Raw genomic sequence first — 23937 nt, forward strand, 5'->3', positions numbered from 1 at the left:
ATATCATCTTACCCCAGTTAGAACAGCTACTTTATTAAACAGAGAAAATAATAACAGATGCTGGTAGGGATACAGAGAAAAGGGAACTCTTATACATTGTTGATAGGAATGTAAATTAGTACAGCCACTATAGAAAACAGCATGGAGATTTCTCAAAACACTAAAAACAGTACTACCATACAATCTAGCAATCCCACTACAGGGTATTTATCCAAAGGAAAAGAAATCAGTATATCAAATCAGTATGTCAGTATATATATTATTGGAGAATTATTCATAATAGCAAAGATATGGAATCAACCTAAGTGTCCACCAATGGAAGAATGGATAAAGAAAATGTGTGATATACATACAAAATGAAATACTATTCAGACATAAAAAAGAATGAAATCATGCCATTTGCAGCAACATAGATGGAACTGGAGGTCATCATGTTAAGTGAAATAAACCAGGAACAGAAAGTTAAATGCTGCATATTCTCACTTACATGCAGAAGGTAGCAAAAAAAGTTGATCTCATGGAAGTAGAGAGAAAACTGATAGATACCAGAGGCTGATAAGGGTGTATGGTGGGAGGGGGAATGAAGAGAGGCTGGTAAATGAGTACAAACATACATTAGATAGAAGGTATAAGTCTCAATGTTTGATAGCAGAGTTAGGTGACTCTAGTTAATAACAATGTATTTTATATTTAAAGTAGCCAGAAGAGATAATTTGAAATACTCTCAACTTAGAAATTATAAATTTATAGAAATTATAGAAATTCAAAGTGACGGATACCACAAATACCGTGGCTTAATCATTACACATTCTATGTATCTCTTCTCCCTTCTTCCCTGCTTCCTTGTCACACTCTACCCCCAATTTGTTCAAGGAAAGTATTAATAATTTTTCATTTTTCCTTTACCTCTTTCTTTGCTTCCCTTTATGAGCTCCAGCACAGGCATTCCACAGGGTGCCTGCTCTCTGGCAGCAGGTAAGATATATTCCTTATCTTCTGAGGGCAGACAATGACAAAGCCCGGGAGTAATCATATATAGGAGACAAAACTTAATACAGAAAAATTCACGTCCATTAATAGAAAAATGGAATATACATTCTAGGAAATTATTATGATTCATCTTTTAAATTATATTTGAATAAATCACTTTCCAACCATCTGAAACCACAAAGATGCAAAGGAAGAAATACCTTTCACAGCTCTCTAGGCATTTACCTGAGTACAAATATTAGAGAATTCAGTGTGAGTAAGGTTGCCTGCTGAGAACGGAAACTGAAATGCCAGGAGGCATATTAAAAACCAGTATAAATGATGCAATTCCTGGCAGACAGCCATCTATAGGCGTACATGCATTATTGTTAATGGAAAACAGAGGTATCAGCAAGAGCTACACTGTTTCCATTTCTCCTTTCTTGACATGGAAATCATTTATAATATACAACAACAGATAAGCTTAGTACCTTCCAGTAGGTATATAAATATTCCTATGTTATGTATAGTGGTAAAATAAAAATGAGATATGGTATGAAAAGCTTGGCTTCATGACTTATCTCACATATCTCAATCACTCAACATATTATTTAATACCTACGATGCACCTACCATTATGCAAGGTCCTATGGGTAATACAAGGGCAGATAAAGACATAGTGTCTGTTCTGAAAGATAGTGACATATTTAAAAGCTGAAACTTAAGAACACATAAAATACAAAATAAGACAGTATATAGCTATTTGCTGCACGTTTAAAAATGTAAGTGTTAGTGGGGTTAATAAGAGGATGAGAAAGACAGGATCTCGAGCTCCAGTCTCCAACTCCCAGCGCAAGCGACACAGAGGACCGGAGATTGCTGCATTTTCAACTGAGGTACTGGGGTCATCTCACTAGGGTGTGCCGGACAATCGGTGCTGGTCAGCTGCCGCAGCCCGACCAGCGAGAGCTGAAGCAGGGTGAGGCATCGCCTCACCTGGGAAGCGCAAGGGGGAAGGGAATCCCTTTTCCTAGCCAGGGGAACTGAGACACACAAAACCTGGAAAATCAGGTAACTCCCACCCCAATACTGCGCTTCAAGCAGAAGGGCACACCAGGAGATTATATCCCACACCTGGCCGGGAAGGTCCCACAGCCACAGAGCCTCCCTCATTGCTGGCACAGCAGTCTGCGATCTAACCACAAGGCAGCAGCGAGGCTGGGGGAGGGGTGCCCGCCATTGCTGAGGCTTAAGTAGGTAAACAAAGCCGCCGGGAAGCTCGAACTGGGTGGAGTTCACAGCATCTCAAGGAAACCTGCCTGTCTCTGTAGACTCCACCTCTGGGGACAGGGCACAGCTAAACAACAACAACAAAAAAAGCAGCAGAAACCTCTGCAGACACAAATGACTCTGTCTGACAGCTTTGAAGAGAGCAGTGGATCTCCCCACATGGAGGTTGAGATGTGAGAAGGGACAGACTGCCTGCTCAAGTGGGTCCCTGACCCCTGAGTAGCCTAACTGGGAGACATCCCCTACTAGGGGCAGTCTGACACCCCACACCTCACAGGGTGGAGTACACCCCTGAGAGGAAGCTTCCAAAGGAAGAATCAGACAGGTACACTCGCTGTTCAGTAATATTCTATCTTCTGCAACCTCTGCTGCTGATACCCAGGCAAACAGGGTCTGGAGTGGACCTCAAGCAGTCTCCAACAGACCTGCAGCTGAGGGTCCTGACTGTTAGAAGGAAAACTATCAAACAGGAAGGACATCTATACCAAAACCCCATCAGTACGTCACCATCATCAAAGACCAGAGGCAGATAAAACCACAAAGATGGGGAAAAAGCAGGGCAGAAAAGCTGGAAATTCAAAAAATAAGAGCGCATCTCCCCCTGCAAAGGAGTTCAACCATTATGGAAAACAGTATGGCAATTCCTCAAGGATCTAGAACTAGATGTACCATATGACCCAGCCATCCCACTACTGGGTATATACCCAACGGATTATAAATCATGCTGCTAGAAAGACACATGCACACGTATGTTTATTGTGGCACTATTCACAATAGCAAAGACTTGGAATCAACCCAAATGTCCATCTGTGACAGACTGGATTAAGAAAATGTGGCACATATACACCATGGAATACTATGCAGCCATAAAAAAGGATGAGTTTGCATCCTTTGTAGGGACATGGATGCAGCTGGAAACCATCATTCTTAGCAAAGTATCACAAGAACAGAAAACCAGACACTGCATGTTCTCACTCATAGGTGGGAACTGAACGATGAGATCACTTGGACTCGGGAAGGGGAACATCACACACCGGGGCCTATCATGGGGAGGGGGGAGTGGTGAGAGATTGCATTGGGAGTTATACCTGATATAAATGATGAATTGATAGCTGCTGATGAGTTGATGGGTGCAGCACACCAACATGGCACAAGTACAAACCTGCACGTTATGCACATGTACCCTAGAACTTAAAGTATAATAATAAAAAAAAAAAATGTAAGCGCTATCCAATATCAAAAAGAGATTATTGTGGACTGGAGTAATTGGAGGTAACAATATAAAAAAGAAGAATCTTGAGGTATAAAAATAATTTAACCACAAAGAGAAAAATCAAATGGGTAGTTTATTTTGGCCAGGGGAATACACATGTACAAAATGCTGAAAAGGGAATGGCCTCAGAGATTTTCACACTATTGGCAAAAACCTGAGTTACTTTTTCACCAACCTAATAACTCAAATCTGTATCAAAATTGTAGACTTTTTTGACATATAGAAATGACTTATTTTCTTAAAATTAATCATAAGTCCTAGGACAGTTCCAGTTTGAGTTTATTGTTCAAGAATAACTACTGATAGCACCTCCTTTTACTCAAAAATTTCCAATTTGGACTACAAATTTTACGGTCAGCTTACTTATAATAAGCTATATCAGCAGAGAATTATACTACTTGACATCCTTTCATTTAATAATGGTTCTTTTGTTTTGAACATTATTGGCAAGGCCATTTGCCAAGATACATCCTTTATTCTTACTTTTACAAGGTATTTCATTTTCTAAATTACCAGAGATACAGCAAATATTGACCCAAATGTTGATGTATCTCTTTAAATTAAGTCTAGAGGCTGCTCTCTTAGGAGATTTCATTTTCAGAATCCAAATGAAACCTGTAACTCAGAACCATTCTTAAGGAAATATCCTCTTCAAACCTCAATCAACACTATCATCAAGAAGCACTTGTTGGGCATTTACTATATGAAGGACAGTATGCAGGGTGCATAGAGTTGGGTGTGGGGAAGGGGAATACAAAAAATATAAAATACGGTCTTTATTTTCCAGTAGTTTATAATCTACTGGTTGCTGTCCATCCATCCATCTAGCTACTCATTCATCCATCCACCCAGCCATCCAGCCATCTGCCCACTGGTTTACAATCCTAAAACATCATATCACTAGGTACCAAATAAGTTATGTAAGCACTATATGCACCTATCAGGGATTGCATCTGGCTACATATAACAGAAACCAGACTATAGTATATTAATGATATAGTGGTTAATTATTTTCACATAGTAAGACGTCTGGAGAGAGGCATTTCAGGGTGGGCACAAGAACACCAAGATATCATCAAAGACTAAGAATCCTTCTGTCTTTCTTAAAACGTCATGCTCATCCTCACAGTAACCTCACCATTGCAAGAAGACCAATCTGCCTCCAGTCTGTCCTCTGCATTATGGGGAGGAAGAGGAAGAAGAAAGAAAGGAAAGAGGTGGTGCAAAATTTCCCAGAATCCCTCAGCAGATTTTCATTCACATTTAATTGAACAGAACCTTCACAGAAAGTCATCCTTAATTTCAAGGTAGGTTTGGAAAGTAAGTGTCTGGCCTTCCCAGCATCTATAGAGAAACTTCAGCTCTTCTGCCTATAACAATCAGACAAAGGAGAATTCCTCAAACATAGCAATCATACGTTTTTCATATCTGCTCATAAATGAATTAATTCAACAAATATTTTTCAGAGCATTACTATGTGCCAGACACTGTTAGGTACTAGAAACAGATAAAGCCAAGAATTAGACTCGTTTTTATGGAACTTAGCCAGGAATGCAAACATTAAACAAATAATTGTATTTAAGGAGCATTATAAAAGGGAAAACAAAGGATGTTCATGGGAACCCCATTAGAGGTCGGCAAATGCCGTCCTGATGATCTGGCATCTCAGCTAAACCCTGAAAAAAGAGGTATATAATCTCTTAGCAGAAAGAGGTAGCAAAAAGAGGTAGATAATCTCTTAGAAAACAGGGGAAAAAAGTCTAAGGTGACTGAAACAAAGAGAGTGAAGTTGGGGGGATAACCAAGGGTGAGAGGTCACCCAGACTCTCAGACCATAGAGAAGATTTTGAGCCTTATTCTAAAGAAAACTTGAACCTCTGACAGATAAAGTGTTAAAGTGCAATGATCCAATATGCATTCTGACACAACCACCAGGTTGCAGAATAAAGAATGAATTGAAAATGGGCAACAGGGAGATGATAGAGAGATGACTGTAGATGTTAAAGCAAAGAATGGACTAGCATGGTGGTTGAATGAATTGATAAACATATGGACAGATTCAAGAAATATTTAAGAGGAAGGTGATATGGGAAGAATCAAAGATAATGCCCAGGATGGATGATAATCATAATTACATTATATAAGCAATTCATATGTTTTATTAAATCCATATAAGATACAAATCTCACACACCCCCATTCAGTACTCAGAGTAACTCTGTGACAAAGGTAGTATTAGTATTCCCATTTTACAGACTAGAAAACTGAGGCAAAGGGCATTTAAGTAATTTGCCCAAGTCCAAGCTACTAATAACTGATGGAGCCAGGATTCAAATCCAGGCAATCTGATTGCAAAACACAGCCTCAACACTACCTTAATGCTGCAGAGTGATGATGGGAGTAACATATGCTAAAGTTAGGAACACAAGAGTATCAGGTAGAACACAAGAAGAAGGAGGATAAGCAGTTCACTTTGGAACGCCAGGTGAAGATGTTAAAAAAAGAGCTGAAGAGATTAGTATGGGGCTCACAAGAAAACTTAGAAGTGGAAGTGGTGATTCAGAAGCCTACATCAAGAGAGGGTAACTAAATCCTCAGGGCTGAATAAAAGCAACTGGAAACTGAAAAGAGAATGTAGAATAAAAATGGAAGAGAGCTGTGGACAGGTCCCTGGAAGTCTCCAGTATTTACATAGCAGGAAGAAGTGGAGAGGCCAAAAAAGGACAATAAAAAGCAATAGGTATCATGAAAGGCCACACAAAAATGAGAATATGATATGAAAGTAAAATAAGAGAGTGTTCTAGATACAAGGGCTAAAATACTGTGTCAAATGCTATTAAGAAGTCAAGAAAGACAAATAACTAGCATACTTTTTGGATTTAGTAACATGGAAATAAATGATGATCTGAATTAGAACACTTTTGGAAATGAATGAAGCCAAATTACAGTGATGTATGGATGTGACAAAATGAAAGCAGTAAGTCCAGGTAATTTATTCAGTAAGAATGGCATGACAAGAGGGAGCTAAGAAAGTACCTGGAAGATGCCTCAGTTTAAGTGAAGATTTCGTTTGTTTATTTGGAGTCCTGAGGAAATACTGTTGGAAAAGAAGGAGCTTATAGAGAAAGAAAAGATGGAAATACCATAAAAAGAGGAAATAATAAGCACTGCCAGATTCCTGGCAGCCAGGGTACTTGCATGAAGAGTGTGGTTAATTGGAGTCATCCACATTAGCAGTTTTCCCAGCTGATATGATGGAAGGATAATGTAAATGGGACTTGAAGATACTGTCAAAGGATGACTGACATTACAAACATGGCATCAAAGCTGGAGAAGAAAGAAAGTGATAACAGAAAAAGAAAGAGAGAAGGTAGAGAAAGTAGACTTCAAGATGCAATGAAACTGATCAAGCTGGACAATGAGAAGTACACAAAGAATGGGATGTCTAAATTAGTGACTTCAAATGTGGAGCCACTTTGATTAAAATGATTTTCCATCTCACTACATCTTCACTTTAGTTTAAAATGTGGCAAATAATACATGAAGATTTCTTGTTGAGTTCTTCAAAATGTTTCTAGGGACAGCTTCCCTAACAGTTCTGCCAACTCAACCAACCCTGTCTCTTGCTAACACTGCATGGCTTTTTGTACAACTGAGTTTCTTCAGTCCAACAAGACAAGGCTCAAGATCTGGTGTGCCTTGTCCCTTTAAAATACATACCTCCAATGACAGTCTCTTCACTCTACCATAATTTACCATAGCTGTATTTGTTTGGTTTCTTCAACTAACCTGAATAGTGGTATCATATAAAAGAGAAAGATAAAGAACTTGACCAGCTGTGTGAGCATCATTATTTAATCTCTTTGTGTTTGCTTAGCCATCTGTAAAATGGATATAAGAGGTGAGGATCATACCTTAGTCAATGAGTTAATTCATTTTTCTCCTATTTGAAAGCTGTTGCCAGTTATAAATATGTAAATAATATATAAAGAATCTGAGAAAAATTCAAATTGTCCACTTTTGTGAAGACGTATTAATTCAAACCTGCAACAAATAAAATTTAACCTATTTTTAAGCTAAAATAACATGATCTGACTTGTTTGTTCAGGCGTTACGGTAAGTGAGGCAGTAAGGAGATGGGTGGAGGCATGAGGGTCAAGAGAAAAGCTAACTGAAAGACAAGCCAGAGGTGCACTCTTTAAAATAATTTCCTGCCTCATTGATGAAGAGCAGCATTGAGTCCAGCATTATACGGGGTGGCCACCTATTGCCTATTAGGACTGGCTTCAGATACATAGATAGTAGAAGTTCTCACCAAAGCCTAATTACTCTCCTGAATTAGCTCCCTTAGACTTCCTGGGGATTTCTTCCAGTGTTAAGTCAGCCTTGCTTAAATAAGCAAACAAAAAACCCACTTCCCCAACCCCTGCCCTATTCCTACTCCTACAAAAAGGCTATGAGTATGAAAATCCCTGGAGCTCAGGTAAAAGGATTTGCTAGAAAGCCAAACTTAACGTTTAACCCTTGAGGTCGACATATTCAAATTCTTGGTTTTTGTCCAACATCTCCCTCCATTTTCCCTCCTATGTTGTTTATTTTATTATGCCTTTTAAATCAATGAATATCCTTTTTGCAAAGAAAGGAGATATAATAAACAAAAGCAATGATTGAGTTCTACAGCTATGCTTTCCATAAAATCTCTACTCCACTGAGTGGAACTCCACTGGCTGTGAACTTAACCAAAGCTGGGCTAGGCTTTGGTTAAAATACCAATTAAATTGGAATTAATTGTGGGAGAGCTGAGATCAGGATATTTCCTAGACTCAAGAACTTCCTTTGTGAAATCAGTAATTATTTAGATATCCAAGTTAGGTACGAAAGTGACAATATTTATAGGGAGAAACAGTATGCTATTAACCTTAGTTAACAAACATAGAAAAAGGAAAAAGGAAGGTGAGGGAAGTGAAAGGTAACTGAATTCCTACCAAGCAATGCATAATGTGTGTATCATCCCTGTGAAGTAGCTCTTTATCCATTTTACAGATGATGAAACCAAAGCACAGAAAGATTAAGGGGCAAAGTCATAAGATTAGGTACTAGCAGAGCCTATACTTTTTATACCATATCATACACTGCATCCCTTCGAATTCATTCTTACAATTCCCACTATATGTATGCCAATAAAAATTATATTTCATTTGTTACAATAATAAGTAACCAATTTTAAGCAAGGGAAATTCAAAGTAGAAAGATGAATAGAAAAAATAATAAGTGGTTGGGCCTGAAACTCTCTACTGCTGATTAAAAAGCTTTGGGAGAAAAAGAATGCCTTAAAAAGACAAAGCAGAAAAAAAATGTACCTTATTTTGGTAACCATGTTGCTACAGCAACATCAGAATTATACACGAAGGGCTTTCAAAGTTATACTGGTAATAAAAGATACATACATATACATAGGTCTACAATATTGTTAAATAAATATCAATCTTCATAACCTTGCCAGATTTAGTAACAAGGAAACTCAGGTAAACATTATTTATACTGATCATAAAAACACCTGTCAACTTCTATTTACTGTTTGCACATGTTCATGGAGAGAAGAAATAAAAGAAAATAGTATGTTCTATACCTAAGGACTTTGGTGTGTAGCACAATCTAGTGTTGGCGTGGGAGAAAAATGAAAAGAAATAAAAAGATGAGCTGTATCTTAGGTCTACATGCTATAAATAAACTTGTTTAGGTTCCTCAAAGTTCAAGTAATGCATAGTACAAACATCAATGTAATAAATTCATATCTATACATCTAGACAAAAAAAGTGACATGAACTTCCAGATTTAAATAATTTTTTAATGGCCCTGTGTCTACTGGAGCCATTTTTCAATGGCCTGAAAATGAATGTGTTTCCACAATGGTACTCAACGTTTTTTTCCCTGCCGTTCCCATGTTCCTTTGCCCAAACACACTTCTATCAGTAACAGTCCTCATTGTACTGTAGACTGAATTCTTAACACGTCCCAAAATAGGCAAATCAGAATCTCAAGAGCAATGTGAGGGATTGAAAAGGCCCCAGAGATCGACAATAGTTCCCTAGGAAGTAGGCCCCACCCTATAAGAACTACAGTTCTACATCAGTTCTTCGTTCTATAAAATCTTGATTATTCAAAATTAAGTTGTCCCAATCATTTTTAGCATAAATGCCCCTTACGCTACTTCCATAAACACCAAAAAGTGCTGCAAAAGTACAAAAAGCAGAAGCCTGGATGACACATGTATAAAAGATAAGACCTTTTACAAAGGGAGTTGTTGATATATCTATTTTCTCAAGATACTACTTTTATTCTTCTCAATGAATGAAATTAAGCATACACGTGATACTCTGGAGAAAAATCTAATGGCCCAGTGAGCAGGCCCTGATAGTGTCTGTTTCCTTTTCTTCCTTACAACAGTACCTGATATTGTTTCAGGGAGCAACAAGCCAACACCCTGCAGTCAATGCCCCAGACTCTTCTGTAGTCATGACCAATGGCACATAGGGTGAAGCTTTCTGAAAAAGTTTTTGATCTCCTAATATAAGCATTTCCCCTGACTGCTTCCCCCTTCATATTCCTGCCTAGAAATTAAACATGGCATCTGGTGATGCAGAAGCCATCATGAAATCATAAGACCAGTATGAGGCTAAAAGCCTACTTACTGAGGAAGACAGAATGAGAGAGAGAAAGGGATTGAGTTCCTGGTGACATCACTAAGCTACCCATACCCCTTCTTCTTCCTTCAAGAAATAAACCTTTGTCCATTTAAGCCACTTACCATAGATTGTATTCTTAACTGATCCAGCCAGTCTAGGTTGGAGGTAAGTAGGTTTACCAGGGAAGGAAAATGACTAACAAAAGCTGCCTTGTTTGCCCCCATCACTCTCTACACCAGCCAGGTACACTTATTTCCTCCAATTCTCACCATTTGTAAATTCAGGCACACTCTCTGCATTAATCTGGTCTCAAACTATAGACTCAATCTAGCTCTCGACCTTTAGTACCTACCTTAGGTAGCCCCATTCTTGGGCTGACTGCTCTAAACTGACTTATCTGGTTTACCTAACATGAGATAATTGCCAACTACGATCAACCAAACTCTTAAGTGCCGTCCCTCATAAACAAGCCTACATTACTGTGGATTACCTCTCCATATGACAGTCTCAATTTGGCATAAGCAGAGGAGAAACTGAAGAGGAAATGTTTAATAGCCACTTAGAGATGCATTTCATTGTGTAACTACTGACTTCTGTAATCTACTGACATTTGTGAGAATTTAACCAATTACCTTTTTTAGAAATATTCTAAGTTACTCAAAACAATATTTAATTTGACTTAAAAAACCAACCCAAGATTTCCACCAAAATGGAGTAGTCCCATTGTTCCCAGATCCTCCTTCTTACAACTAAAACACCCTGAACGTAACACAAGCAGCATAGAAAGACTCTGAAAAGTGGAAAGAAGACAGATGGCCTAGGGACCTTGGGACTTGATAAATACCAAGGCAATAAAATCCCTGACTTTCCTCATTGACTCTCACATATCCCAGACAAGGTGCTGTTGAAGTCTCCAACCCAGAACCACCAACATCCATAGACAAAAAAGAGCTCCAAGAAAAATTTAATCCACCTAGCTGAGTATGGGAAGGGTGACTGAATGACAGAAAGCATTCTTAGCAGTACTTGCCCTACTCCAGCCAAACACCAACAGTACAGATCAGTGGCTGCTAAGTGTTAATGGGGAAGGAGGATGCATAGGTAGAACACAGAGTATTTTCAGGGTAGTGAAACTATTCTGTATGAATGAAACTATTCTGTATTCTACAAGTGTGGATAATGTCTTTATACATTTGTCAAACCCCTTAGAATGCATAACACCCAGAGTAAAACCTAATGTAAACTATGGATTTGGGGTGATGATGATGTGTCAATATAGCTTTATCAACTATAACAAATGTATCATTGTGGTGTGAAGAGGAGGTTGTGTGAGTGTGGGAACTGCGTTACATGAAAACTTTCTGATCCACTCAAATTTGCTGTGAACTTAAAACTGCTCTAAAAAATAAAGTTTATTAATTTGTTAAAAAGTCAGTATAAAACATCTGTGAAGTGTAAAGATACAAACTATAATTTTTTAAATCCAGTGTTAGAAAAATTTAAGGTCAAGAAGGATATTCTATATTAGCAAAACATATAAAATCTAAAAAGATAGGTTTTATATACTCCCATGAACCTAATTTTGACATAAACAGAAACTGACAAATCCATATTCATTTTGAAAGACTTCAATATTCCCTTACGGTTTTTCAAATGGAATTGACAAAACTAAGTAAAAATATATGTAATCTGAATACTGCAATTAACCAGTGTAATTTAATGGATCTATTAGAAAGTTACATCCATAAAAAGAAGACTATGCACCCTTTAGAGTAACTACAGAATATTTCCAAAACTTATTGTTTACTAAACTCTTAATACATTCTCCCAAATAGGTTACATTCTCTGGCAACCTGGAATAAAAATAGACACAGATAAAAGGATAGCCAAAAAACAATCTATCCATTTAGAAATTTAAAAACATTCCTCCAAGTACTTCTTGGATTAAAAAGGAAATAAAAACTAAACTTCATCTTATTTAGAAGTAAATGAAAATAAAATACTATCATCAAAAAGTTTGTTGTTGCCAAAGATTGTTGTGACAGGAAAACTTAATAGCTTTAAATTTATTTACTAGAAAAAGAGACTGAAAATAAATTAACCAAAGACTTCAACCCAAGTGAGTATAAAGAAAACTAAACATTAAAGAAAGGATAGAAAATATATATATATATATATTTTTTCTTTTAGACAGGGTCTCGCTGTGCCGCCCAGGCTAGAGTGTAGTGGCATGATTCTTGGCTCACTGCAGCTTCCGCCTCCCAGGTTCAAGGGATTCTCCCACCTCAGCCTCCCAAGTAGCTGAGGTTACAGATGCCTGCCACCACACCCAGCTAATTTTTGTATTTTTAGTAGAGACAGGGTTTCACCATGTTGGCCAGGCTGGTATCAAACTCCTGACCTCAGGTGATCAGTCTGTCTCGGCCTCCCAAACTGCTGGGATTACAAGCATCAGCCATCACACCTGGCCTGATAAATATAAATTTTAAAAAGGAACATATTTGAATAATTTAAACAAAAATCTGGTTCTTTAAAAAGGCCAAAATAGACAAATTTGTTTATTTTCCTAGGAAAAACACACTCTCTGTCCTTCCCTCTCTTTCTTGTCTCCTTCTCAATCAAACACAAATAAGCTACCCAAGGAAAGAGAAATGGAGTCATAACAAATACAGAGGAAAGCTTCTAAATAAGAGGATACTATATAATACTAAACATCAAGAAATTTGAAATGCCAAGTGAAATGCTTGATTTTCCAGGAAAGCATTTCCAAAAATGACTCAAAAAGAGGTAAAAATCCATAAGTAAACCAATAATTATAGAGGAACTATAATAGGTCATCAAAATTCCACCAACCCTCCCCCCACCAAAATACATTTTTAATGAAGATCTACCAAAGCTTCAAGGAACAAAACACTCATGTGCTATTCAAGATGTCTGGTGCACACCAAAGATGAAAGCCTTCTTAACTTATTAGAAAAGGTAAGTATAACATAGTTTGTATGCCACAAGGAAACAAAACTATAGGCCAACCTCACCTGCGAAGACACAAATATCTATGTAAAATATTAGCAGTATTATTTCAAAAGAACAACGCTCTTCATAAACTATTTCACATATTACTATTAGCATGGGCAATTTTGTTAGTGTTACAGAGACAAAACACTTTTATTTTAATCAAGAAATTATCCAAAATCCAAAACTTTTTTAGTGTCAGCATGATTTTCAAAGGAAACACTCATTAGTGCATTTCACATTTTGGATTTTCAGATTAGATGCTCAACTGGTATGTATTCTGAAAATATTCCAAAATCCAAAACACTTCTGGACCAAAGTACTTTTATTTAATGCTTTTACCCAAAGCATTTTGGATAAAAGGTACTCAACCTGTAGTTATATACTTATTTTTTAAATATTTTATTTATGGCAAGTGATAAATGTTTTTCCACTTACTATATGCATAGAAATACATACATTTAAGGGAGCATTCACAGAAAAATAGAACAGTGCAGAGTACTTATAGCAGTGGCAAGAATCATGAAGAAGGCAAGCAAATACATGAGACTCTGGGAACCCTGAAATACGGAACATGATCAAAATGGCTTTCTATCAAAAATGTAAGTTTAGCTTCATATTAGAAAATCCATTAGTATGATTTACTATATTAACAGATTAAAGGAAAACAAATCATATGATCATCTCAATAGAAGACAGAAAAGCATTTATTAAAATTCAATAGTCATCTGATTTTAAATAAACTTAAAGAACTAGAAATAAAAGAAGGAATTCCTTAAATTGATAAAAGGTATCTTTAAGAAACCTATAGCAGATGTTCTTTTTAAAACAGAAACATCCTAGACAGGATTGCATTACCTTACAAATAAATATAAAGATGCATTCTACAAGTTTACTATTCAACACTGTTCTACAGGTCCAATCCAATTTAATAAGACAAGAAAAAGGAGGAAAAGGGTATAACTATTGGAAATAAAAAGATGACAGGCACTATTTGCATATGATGTGACTGTTTTACATGTACGTGTATGTGATAAACATATATAACAAATATTCAAGAAAATTAAAAAGTCCTAACAACTAATAAAAGAATTCAATAAGGAAGCTAGCTACAGAAATAAACAGCATTCAAAAAAAATGTAATAAAAAGGCATCCTTCCCAAAAGCAACAAAAATATGTCCAAGGATTAAACTAATACAGAGTATATTTAAAAATTATAAAATTGTATTGAAGGATTTAAAGAACATCTGAATAAATGAGGAATCCATGTTCCAGGATAAGAAGCCTCAAGATTATAAAGATGTCAATTATCGAGATAATCTAACTGCTCTAGAAAGTAAATGCAATCCCAGTCTAAATCATAACATAGCATATTTTATGGAATCTGACAAGCTGATTCTAGAGTTCATCCAGAAAAGAAAATATACTAAAAAGCCAGGGTAACCCGAAGGCAAACCAAACACTTGTCCTACAAAATATCAAAACATTATAAAGCTAAAGTAGTTAAAAGTGTGGCCCTGACTCAATGATAGACAATAAATCAATAACACAAAACAGAGCATCCAGAAATATGCTAGAAGAAAAATTAATAGGTGGCATTTCAACTCAAGAGAGAGAGGATGAAGAATTTAATAAATGATATTGGGCCAACAGCCAGATATCTGAGAAACAACAAACATGAAATTGGAAATCTACCTCAAATTATATACAAAATTAATACTAAATAGATTTAAAAGGTAATTCTGATACAATAAGTTTAAACACATGTTGTTTCTACTTGCCTGAGTCTATTCCCTCATCTTCTGATAACAATACTCTTAACTTCTTTTTAGTGAATACCTTTGCTTTCATTGTATGAAGTCTTCATAGAACTATCAATCAAGGTTATCCCCTTCATCAGGCTAAGGGGGTGGAATTGGAGGGTGGTCACGTAAAGGAAATAAAGCCAGTGAGACTCTTCTGGGATTTGAATCTTGAAGGGAATGATGCAAGGAAAAAGAAGTTGAGTGAATTTACCCCAGACTTCCCAGATCCCTGAACAAGCTCTGTTTCCAGTCCATTTCCAAAGCCAGGGTTCTTGAGTTTTTCCTTCCTTTCAATGAGCTATCACCTCGTACTTTTCCAATACATTCTCTGTTGTGTTTAGGTTCATGTCAGATAAGTTTCCGTTGTTTGCAACTAAAAGAACTTGACACAAAACTCTAACCAACCAGAATCTGGCACAGGATATTATTAAAACTTTTAAAAGATACAGCAAAAAAATACAATGAAGTGAAAGGACAAGCAACCATGAGAAAATATTCACAACATATATAAACAAAGTATAATGCCAATATTACATTAAAAGTGCCTACAAATAAACAAATATAAGCAAATAACCCAATAACATGGGCAATATATGTTTACAGGCAATCAATATAAATGTCTAATACACAAAAAATTGTTCAGCTTCTTTGGCAAAAAAAAATACTAATTAAATAACCATGAGGTAATATTTTTCACTCAAGAGATTGAAAAAAATTAAGAAAAACCCAATATTAACAAAATGTAGGAAAGTGGTCACTTCATCAACTATTGGCCAAATGTAAGTGAATGCTATTTTCTCAAAGGACTACTTGGTATAATACCTATCAAAATTTTAAACTGGCATTTGTTTTCTTTCAGTAGTTTCACTTCTAGAAATTTATCATTTGGAACAGCATATGTTCACAAGAACATAACTACAAATACTACATGTAATAACAAAAATTGGAAATAATATAAACTTTGAAAAGAAAATTAAGTAAATTATAGCATGTTCTTGGTAAGAAAAATGTTGGTGTAGTTAAGAACAAGGTAGATCTACACACATTAACATGGAACAATTTCCAATATATATAATTAAGCGGCAAATGTCAGCAGCACAACAGTATGTTTGATATACTGCTTATGTTAAAACTAGTCTATTAAGAGAAAAAGATATAAACTACACATATTAAGAAAATAAGGCTGAGTGCAGTGGATCATGCCTGTAATCCCAGCACTTTGGGAGGCCAAGGCAGGCAGATTACTTGAGCCCAGGAGTTCAAGACCAACATGGGCAACACAGCAAAACCGCATCTCTAGAAAAAAAAAAAAGCTACAAAATACAAAAATTAGCCAGGCATGGTAGTGTGCACCTGTGGTCCCAGCTACTCGGGAGGCTTGAGAGGACAGCTTGAGTCCGGAAGGTCAAGGCTGCAGTGAGCCATGATAGTGCCATTTCACACCAGCCTGGGCAACAGAGAAAGACCCTGTCTCAAAAAAAGAAAAAGAAAGAAAGAAAAGAAAACACATTTGTAACAAAGGTAAAGGTACAATGAAGGATCTAGCAAGACATACACCAAATCATTAAAAGTGATTTTTGGTCGGGCGCAGTGGCTCACGCCTGTAATCCCAACACTTTGGGAGGCCCATGTGGGCAGATCACCTGAGGTCAGGAGTTTGAGCCAGCCTGGCCAACATGGTGAAACTCTGTCTCTACTAATAATATCAAAAAATTAGCCAGGCGTGGTGGTGTGTGCCCATAATCCCAGCTACTTGGGAGGCTGAGGCAGGAGAATCACTTGAACCTGGAAGGCAGAGGCTGCAGTGAGCTGAGATCATGACACTGCACTCCAGCCTAGGTGACAGAGCAGGACTCTATCTTAAAAGAAAAAAAAAAATGATTTTTACCTCCAGTAAGAATACAATCAGTACAATCAGCAGGGTACCAGTAATAGTACAATTAGCAGGGTACAAAGACTTTCTTGCCTTATTATTCTCTATACTTCTTTTACTTCATGTGTTTACGTCTTACATGTATACTACATTTTATTAAAGAAAGCAAGGTGTGAATACACCAAACAAAAGAATCCCTGACAAGTAAAACCCCTCCAAATTAAAAATTGTAAACAATACTTCAAATTTTTAAGCTTTTTCATGAAAATATCATAAAATACTTTATTATTCAGAAATTAAAGAAACTATAACTACTTTTTTTGTAAAAAAAAAACTAAGAAATATCTGGCTTAACTGGCATTTAATGAAATTACATATTTTATATAAATATTTTTAATAAAATGTAATAGAAGTATTTAATCCGAAGAGACTTAAGCAAGTTTCCACTACATAGACATGTTATTCATTAAATTCATTAACTCAAGGTCTCTTAACATCAACTGTCAATACTTTAAATCAAGAAATTTTCATTCACAGGAAAAGCTATAAAACACCAGCAAAAACTCTTCTGTATAGGCTCATTGAAGTGTCTCTGGCAGACTAGATTGCTGATTAGATTCTACAATATTAGAAACCCATTCTTAAATTTTTTTCCAATTCCAATAATTTAAAATCATACACTAATTTGAATGTCTTGGCATCTTTTTCAAAATATGAAAGCCTTACTCTACAAATCTAAAAATCCAAAGCCATTTAAAAATAAATGTATGAAAAACTACCAAAATTAATCTGATTTTTGATAGAAAAATTTTCCTAATAATAAAACGTAAGATATATACCTGAGAAAAAAACTTGAACGTCTCAGCTGGTGGTTACTAAATTAATTGATTTCTAATTTTTCAGATAGTAAATATATGCCTCGAAAGAAAGCAAACTATAATAATTATATTTAGTAATTATTAATATAATTAAGAAACAAACAAATGTATTAAAGTATAAACTATACCTGATGTAGAGAAATTTCAGAAAAACATTCAAAGTGTATTTATTTCCTGTACTTTTCTTTCAACTAAATAAATGATAGAAAGGAAAAACATACTCTAACCTTTCTGTTTTGGATTTGCTGTCAATTTTGTACTGTTCAAGTTCTTGGCTAAGAGAATGCAGTTTTTCTTGAAGTCTCTTTTCACGATCTACACTTCCTTGATAAAATTTCATCTCTTTTTCCATTGCTTTCACTTTTTCTTCCATAGCTTTAAATTCATGAAGAATTAGATAGCTGACTCCACAGTACTTACAAACTTTTTCTTCAGGCAACATCTAGGAAACAGAACATACACTTATTAAATTTTTTTTTTAATTATGAAAAATAAAGTTCAACTGAAGATACTGTAGACATGCTGGTTGAACGAACTAAATATATAGTATACTATGCCTTGGAGCAATAATTATGACATTGCCCACATTTGTATAAAAAATTTTAAACAGGCATATTGAGTCTGACACAAAATCCTGGGATTAGAAAAAGATCTTTCTGAGCAATTGTTTCTCCATGGTATCTCTAAGAAAGATTTACTCTTACAATATTTTCTGTAAAATAAAACCAAAAATAGTGAAAAATGTATAATCTTTATAATTCTGGTTTTAAGATGAATTTTCCACAAAGTGGGAGGAAATCACTGTTCTTTAATTGCATACTGCTCTGTTCTCCTGGCTTTATCAGACCTTATTTTCCTCATTTGTAAAAGTATGACATTATACCAAATGAATTCTGTTTCTGTTCCGTTTCAGCATTTTATGATTTTTACAGAAATTTAACATTCTGTCATAAATCTACAAATAGGAAAAACACTTTGAACCTAATCTCTTCTCCCCAAGTCAGTTCTTAATAGGTATTGTTATACCCATCTTATAGATTAAAAAAAAAAAAAAAAAACCCACAGAGACTACTGAAGTTAAATAACCAGCTGATACGTGGAGAAGCTGGGATTAAAACTCAGGTCTATTTAAAACCAGCACCTGTGCCTTTAACCAACTGTATTATATTTATCTATCACATGTATATTGGATAGATCCTCTTCCTTCCTTCAAATAAAGTGTTGTATGACTTCTGGCCAGCATAGGGCCAGCCAGTGAAAAATGAAATTTTAGCCAGGTCAGAAAGGAGATAGCTCTTTTTTCTGTTTCTAGTATAAATTTTTCTCAGTAGCCTCTGCTTGTTTTCCTATTCACAAAGGATAAGAGATGCTTCATAAAATACTTGCTCCAGGGCACTAAATTTGAAATTAACTCTTGGATTATACAAGATTTACTCTTAAAGTAACCTCCCTTGAAACTACAGAAACTGTTTCTGTAACTAATAGTAATGGCACCATATCTACCTACCAAAGTCATTACAGAAATGTCAACTGGAAGAAAATAACACATTTTTATAAAATAAAATTTGGCTCATTTAAACTTTAATAATAAAAATGTTAAATTCAAAACCATAATACAGTATTGTGGGATACAGAGTAATGACTATATCAACCAACTGCCACTATATAAAATGTATAGATTTATAAAACATCAGGTTTAAAAGTAATCATAAAGATAACCTGGTTCAAGTTCTACATGGATTCAATTCCATTAATCTACTTCAACCTAAATACGTTGTTGCCTATCCTTTATTTTAACATCCCAAATGATGGGAAACCACTTTCTAAAGCATTCTGTTCCATCTTCTGCCAATTTTGTCTCTCAGGAAATCCTTTCTCAGGCTCATCACAAATCTGCCTCCCTGAAGTGCGCACCAGTTCCAGTCCTCTTAGAAACTATGTGTGACATCCCCAGGCCTCTTTCACACAAAGGTCTTTCTAACATTTGAAGACAGCTATCAGGAACATTCTATGTCTTCTCTTCTTCAGGTCAACACTTACAATTGCTTCAGTTGAATTTCTTCCTTATTCTAGATTTCTCTAAATTTTTTCCAATGTTCTACATGTGTTTCAAAGTATGGTGTCCAGAATGCAACAGTTTAGTGTGGCTGGTCTCACTGAAATATAGTAAGAGAAGACTCAAACTTCTCTCATTCTAATATCTCATTACTAATATCATTGTAATATGTTCTAATGAAACCTTAGATCTCATTGGTCTTTCATATTTTTAGCAATTATATTTTGCTTTTATTTACCATAACTGGCTTTATGTTACATAAAACCCCTGATCTTAAAAATACTGCAGTGCAAACCAATGTCTCATTATACTGAATATACCAATTATTTCCTTTCTATCTATGTTTCCATTTTAGATAATCCACTTTCCACAGCCCTGGCTGCTATGTTTGGCAATGTGACTAAGACTCCCTCTACCCATCTACCCTAGCCATGGTGACTGGTGAACCAGGATTGGACATCAGACCCAGAAGGACCAAGCGCCAGCTGATATGAGCCAACTGGGCCTGCAATTGTTGAAGATTCAGGCACTTAGGTCACCTTAGAAAATGTCATGTACAAGATACAAATTAACTAACATAACTAAAATCTGAGACATGAATGAGCAGACACACAGACAGAAGCTGAGATGAGGACACTGTAGCTCCAGAAAGAGAAAATAAGGAACTCCAAACGCTTCCAGTTCCTCACTTCAGTCCCTCTTGAGACCTGGCTGCCCTACTTGCCATTTGGAATTCATGCCCAATCTTCCTCTACTGTTTTCCCTTTTCTCCCTTAAGCTCCCTATTCCTTGCAACCAGAACTTCCCATTCTATTATGTCTGCATTTGGCTTTTCAGATCCAAGTACAAAACTACAGATGTAAATGTAAATACATAAAATATATAAAAATATATATCTTATGTTATCTCAGACTCACATATATTTGAGTATATAACATAGATATATATGTCTTAGACATAGTTATTGCCTTTGGTTATTGCCTTAGTTATTGCCATTGGTATCCAGGAAATTCTAAGCTTCATGTCTTTTGCAAAGCTGATCCTTATAAGTCATTTTATGTATCTCACTCACTGATTTTAAAATGCTGAACTGACTAAGTTGAGGACAGAACTCCACAGCATGTAATATCACATTGGTTGATACTGTTCTATTATTCAGCACATTTCAGGTACAACTCTTAATCTGATCATTAAATCATCCAATTATCTTTGTTACCAGTCTATATTTATTTTATACTGTCTTCAGGAATATTATGACAGACTTTGTCAAATGTTTTCATAAAGTCCATATATTCTATGCCTAATATGGCTCCTGGATCTAGTAATCCTACATAAAATGAAATGACAAAGCCTACAGGCTTGCTCTCAGTGAACATAAAATTGGCTCAAGGATTATTGTTTTGTCTAATATATCCTCACAAACCACCCTTTCATAATATATTCTAAATCTTGTCTCTGATTGAAATTAAGCTAATTGGTTGTAATTTATGGGCACTGTATACATGAAATGGCATTTGTTCATTATCCTGTTACTCTCTACACATCTTCAAACATAACCAAGAGTGGCTCTGCAATCCTATTCAAAGACACTATCGGCCCTCAGAAATATAATCCATTTATGTCAATAAACCTGAACTAATTAGGAATAGATGGATATTTTCTTAAAATTTTTGTCCATCTTGCATTTCGGTCTCTTCTTCTCAATTTGAAAATTGTTGCTTACTGTAAGTCACTTTCATCATTAATCCTTGCCTATTAATTGCAGTTCTTGCCCTGTTCCTGACGAAGTATCCTATCTTTATTCTAAAGAAAACTCTTGATGGGTGGAGTAGATTTGCAGTCTGAGAACGAAACAGAAATGCTATAAACTTCACATTGTGAAAGCTATTAGAATGTTATTTCATCATAGCAGTCAAGGGAGAAAAGGCTGAAATGTATTTTATGTGAAGTAATACATTTTAGAGAATAGGTTTTCTAGAAGTCCAGCAAGGAAAGAGAAAACATGATATTCATTATGATGTAGAAAACGAGACAATGTGATTTTAAACTAATAGGTCCACAAGAGTCGTCTTCTGACTTTACCTGAATCATTACGTGAGCAATGTTAAATAAGTATATTGCATAAAATTTTTCAATGCTATTAAATTGTAAATAACATCCTGTAAGCAAAACTGCTGTAGAAAAAAAAGTAATAACCCTTTCAAATTATTAGTGTCTATATGAGCTAATTACTTAGGGCATTTTTGTGAAACTTGAGAAGATATGAAATACTGTAATTATGTTCCCAAATGAAGTTGTCTGCTTTTTGTGAAATATAATTTGTGCTTCATTCTTATAACTTGGTGTTATATCATCCTCTCATTTTGAAAGTAAAATAATGACACGCTGTCATTCTTGACAAAAGGCCTGTCATTAACAGGATGTTTTGGTGTTCTACAAGATGCACTTCGGAGGAGACAGTAACAAATGCAGTATATTAAACAAACATAGAACCATTTGAAAATAAATTGTGAAACACACTTCTCAAATGCAGTGTTCATACTTCTAAAATTACAGTTATTTAATATGAAAATAATGTAAATTTTTAAAAGGTTAAATTAGGCTTCAGATCCTTTTCAGAGCTCCTGTCTGTGCTTGAACTAGAAAAACTACTTAGTACCTTCCTGCTGCCCAATTGTGGCATTCTCTATTTCAAAATCGTGCCTCCTGGCCAAGCATGGTAGCTTACACCTGTAATCCCAGTGCTTTGGGAGGCCGAGGTGGGTGGATCGCTTGAGCCCAGGATGAATCTGGGCAACATGGTGAGACCTTATTTCTACAAAAACTTTTTAAAAAATTAGCCAGGCATGGTGGTGTGTGCCTATAGTCCCAGCTATTTGGGAGGCTGAGGTGGGAGGACTGCTTGAACCCAGGAGGCAGAGGCTGCAGTGAGCTGAGATGGTGCCACTGCACTCCAGCCTGGACAACACAGCAAGATCTTGTTCCAAATAAATAAATAAATAAACAAATAAATAAAATTGTGCCTCCTTCTCCATATGATGCTTTTTGTGCTCAGACAAGAATAAACTATTCGTTGTAGATAAGAGTGATAGCAGTATGAAATATTAATCCTTCTAAGAGGTTTTCCATTCAATAAGATGCCTTTACTCAAAACAATGAGTGTTTAGTAAATTTCATTCAGATTAGGAGAAAGTTGTTGAGATAGGGCAATAGATACTTCAAGCTCATTAGTCACACAGACCACCTGACTACTTCATAAAGCCATTAGGACCCTTCCTCATCATTAAGTTAGCCTGCTTATTTATCAATTTAAAAATCAATTTAGTAAAGGGCACTTACAAAAAAAACCCTACAGCTTTATTATAATTAGTAGTAAAAAACTCAGTGCTTTTCCCCTAAGGTTGGGAAAATGGCAAGGATATCCACCCTCACTACACTTATTCAATATAGTGCTAGAATATCTAGCCAGAGCAATTATGCAAGAAGGGGAAATAAAAGGCATACATATCAGAAGGAAAAAATAAAACTCTCCCTAATTGAGATGGCATAATTACCCACATAGAAAATCCCAAGAAATCAACAATAAAACTAGAATTAGTAAGTTCAGCAAGGTTGCATGTTTCAAGATACAAACAGAACCATCAATTGCATTTCTATATATACCCAGTGAGCACCTGGACACTGAAATTAAAAATACAATACATATATATTTATATATATATAATATATATATATTTACAGTTGCTCCAAAAAATTAAATACTCAGATGTAGATATAACAAAATACGTACAAGACTTGTATGCTGAAAACTACAAAATGCTTATGAAATATATTGAAGATCTAAATAAATGGAGATCTAAATTTATGGTCTGGAAGATTCAAAATAGTAAAGATATCAATTTTCCCTAAATTGGTATAATCCAATTGCTATCAAAATCTCAGCAAGATATTTTATATGTAGAAAGAGTTATTCTCAAATTTGTATGCAAAGCCAAAGGAATTAGAATAGCTAAAATAATGCTGAAAAAGAAGAATAAAGTGGGGGAATCACTACCTGATTTCCAGACATACTGTATTGCTATAGTAATCAAGATT

The 23937-nt window shown here is 35.6% G+C and overlaps 1 protein-coding gene across 5 annotated transcripts in view; it reads right to left on the bottom strand.

Moving 5' to 3' along the window:
* LEKR1 (leucine, glutamate and lysine rich 1) overlaps positions 1–23937 on the bottom strand; it is a 234131-nt gene that overhangs the window by 190353 nt on the left and 19841 nt on the right. For all 5 annotated transcript variants that reach the window (XM_033203290.1, XM_033203296.1, XM_033203307.1 and 2 more), the window contains exon 3: positions 18014–18228. In XM_033203290.1, the coding sequence (XP_033059181.1) occupies positions 18014–18228 (215 nt within the window). The remainder of the gene's footprint in view (positions 1–18013; positions 18229–23937) is intronic.

This window comes from Trachypithecus francoisi, unplaced genomic scaffold, assembly GCF_009764315.1.
Source record: "Trachypithecus francoisi isolate TF-2019V2 unplaced genomic scaffold, Tfra_2.0 Lachesis_group0, whole genome shotgun sequence".
In the NCBI taxonomy this organism is placed as follows: Eukaryota; Metazoa; Chordata; class Mammalia; order Primates; family Cercopithecidae; genus Trachypithecus; species Trachypithecus francoisi.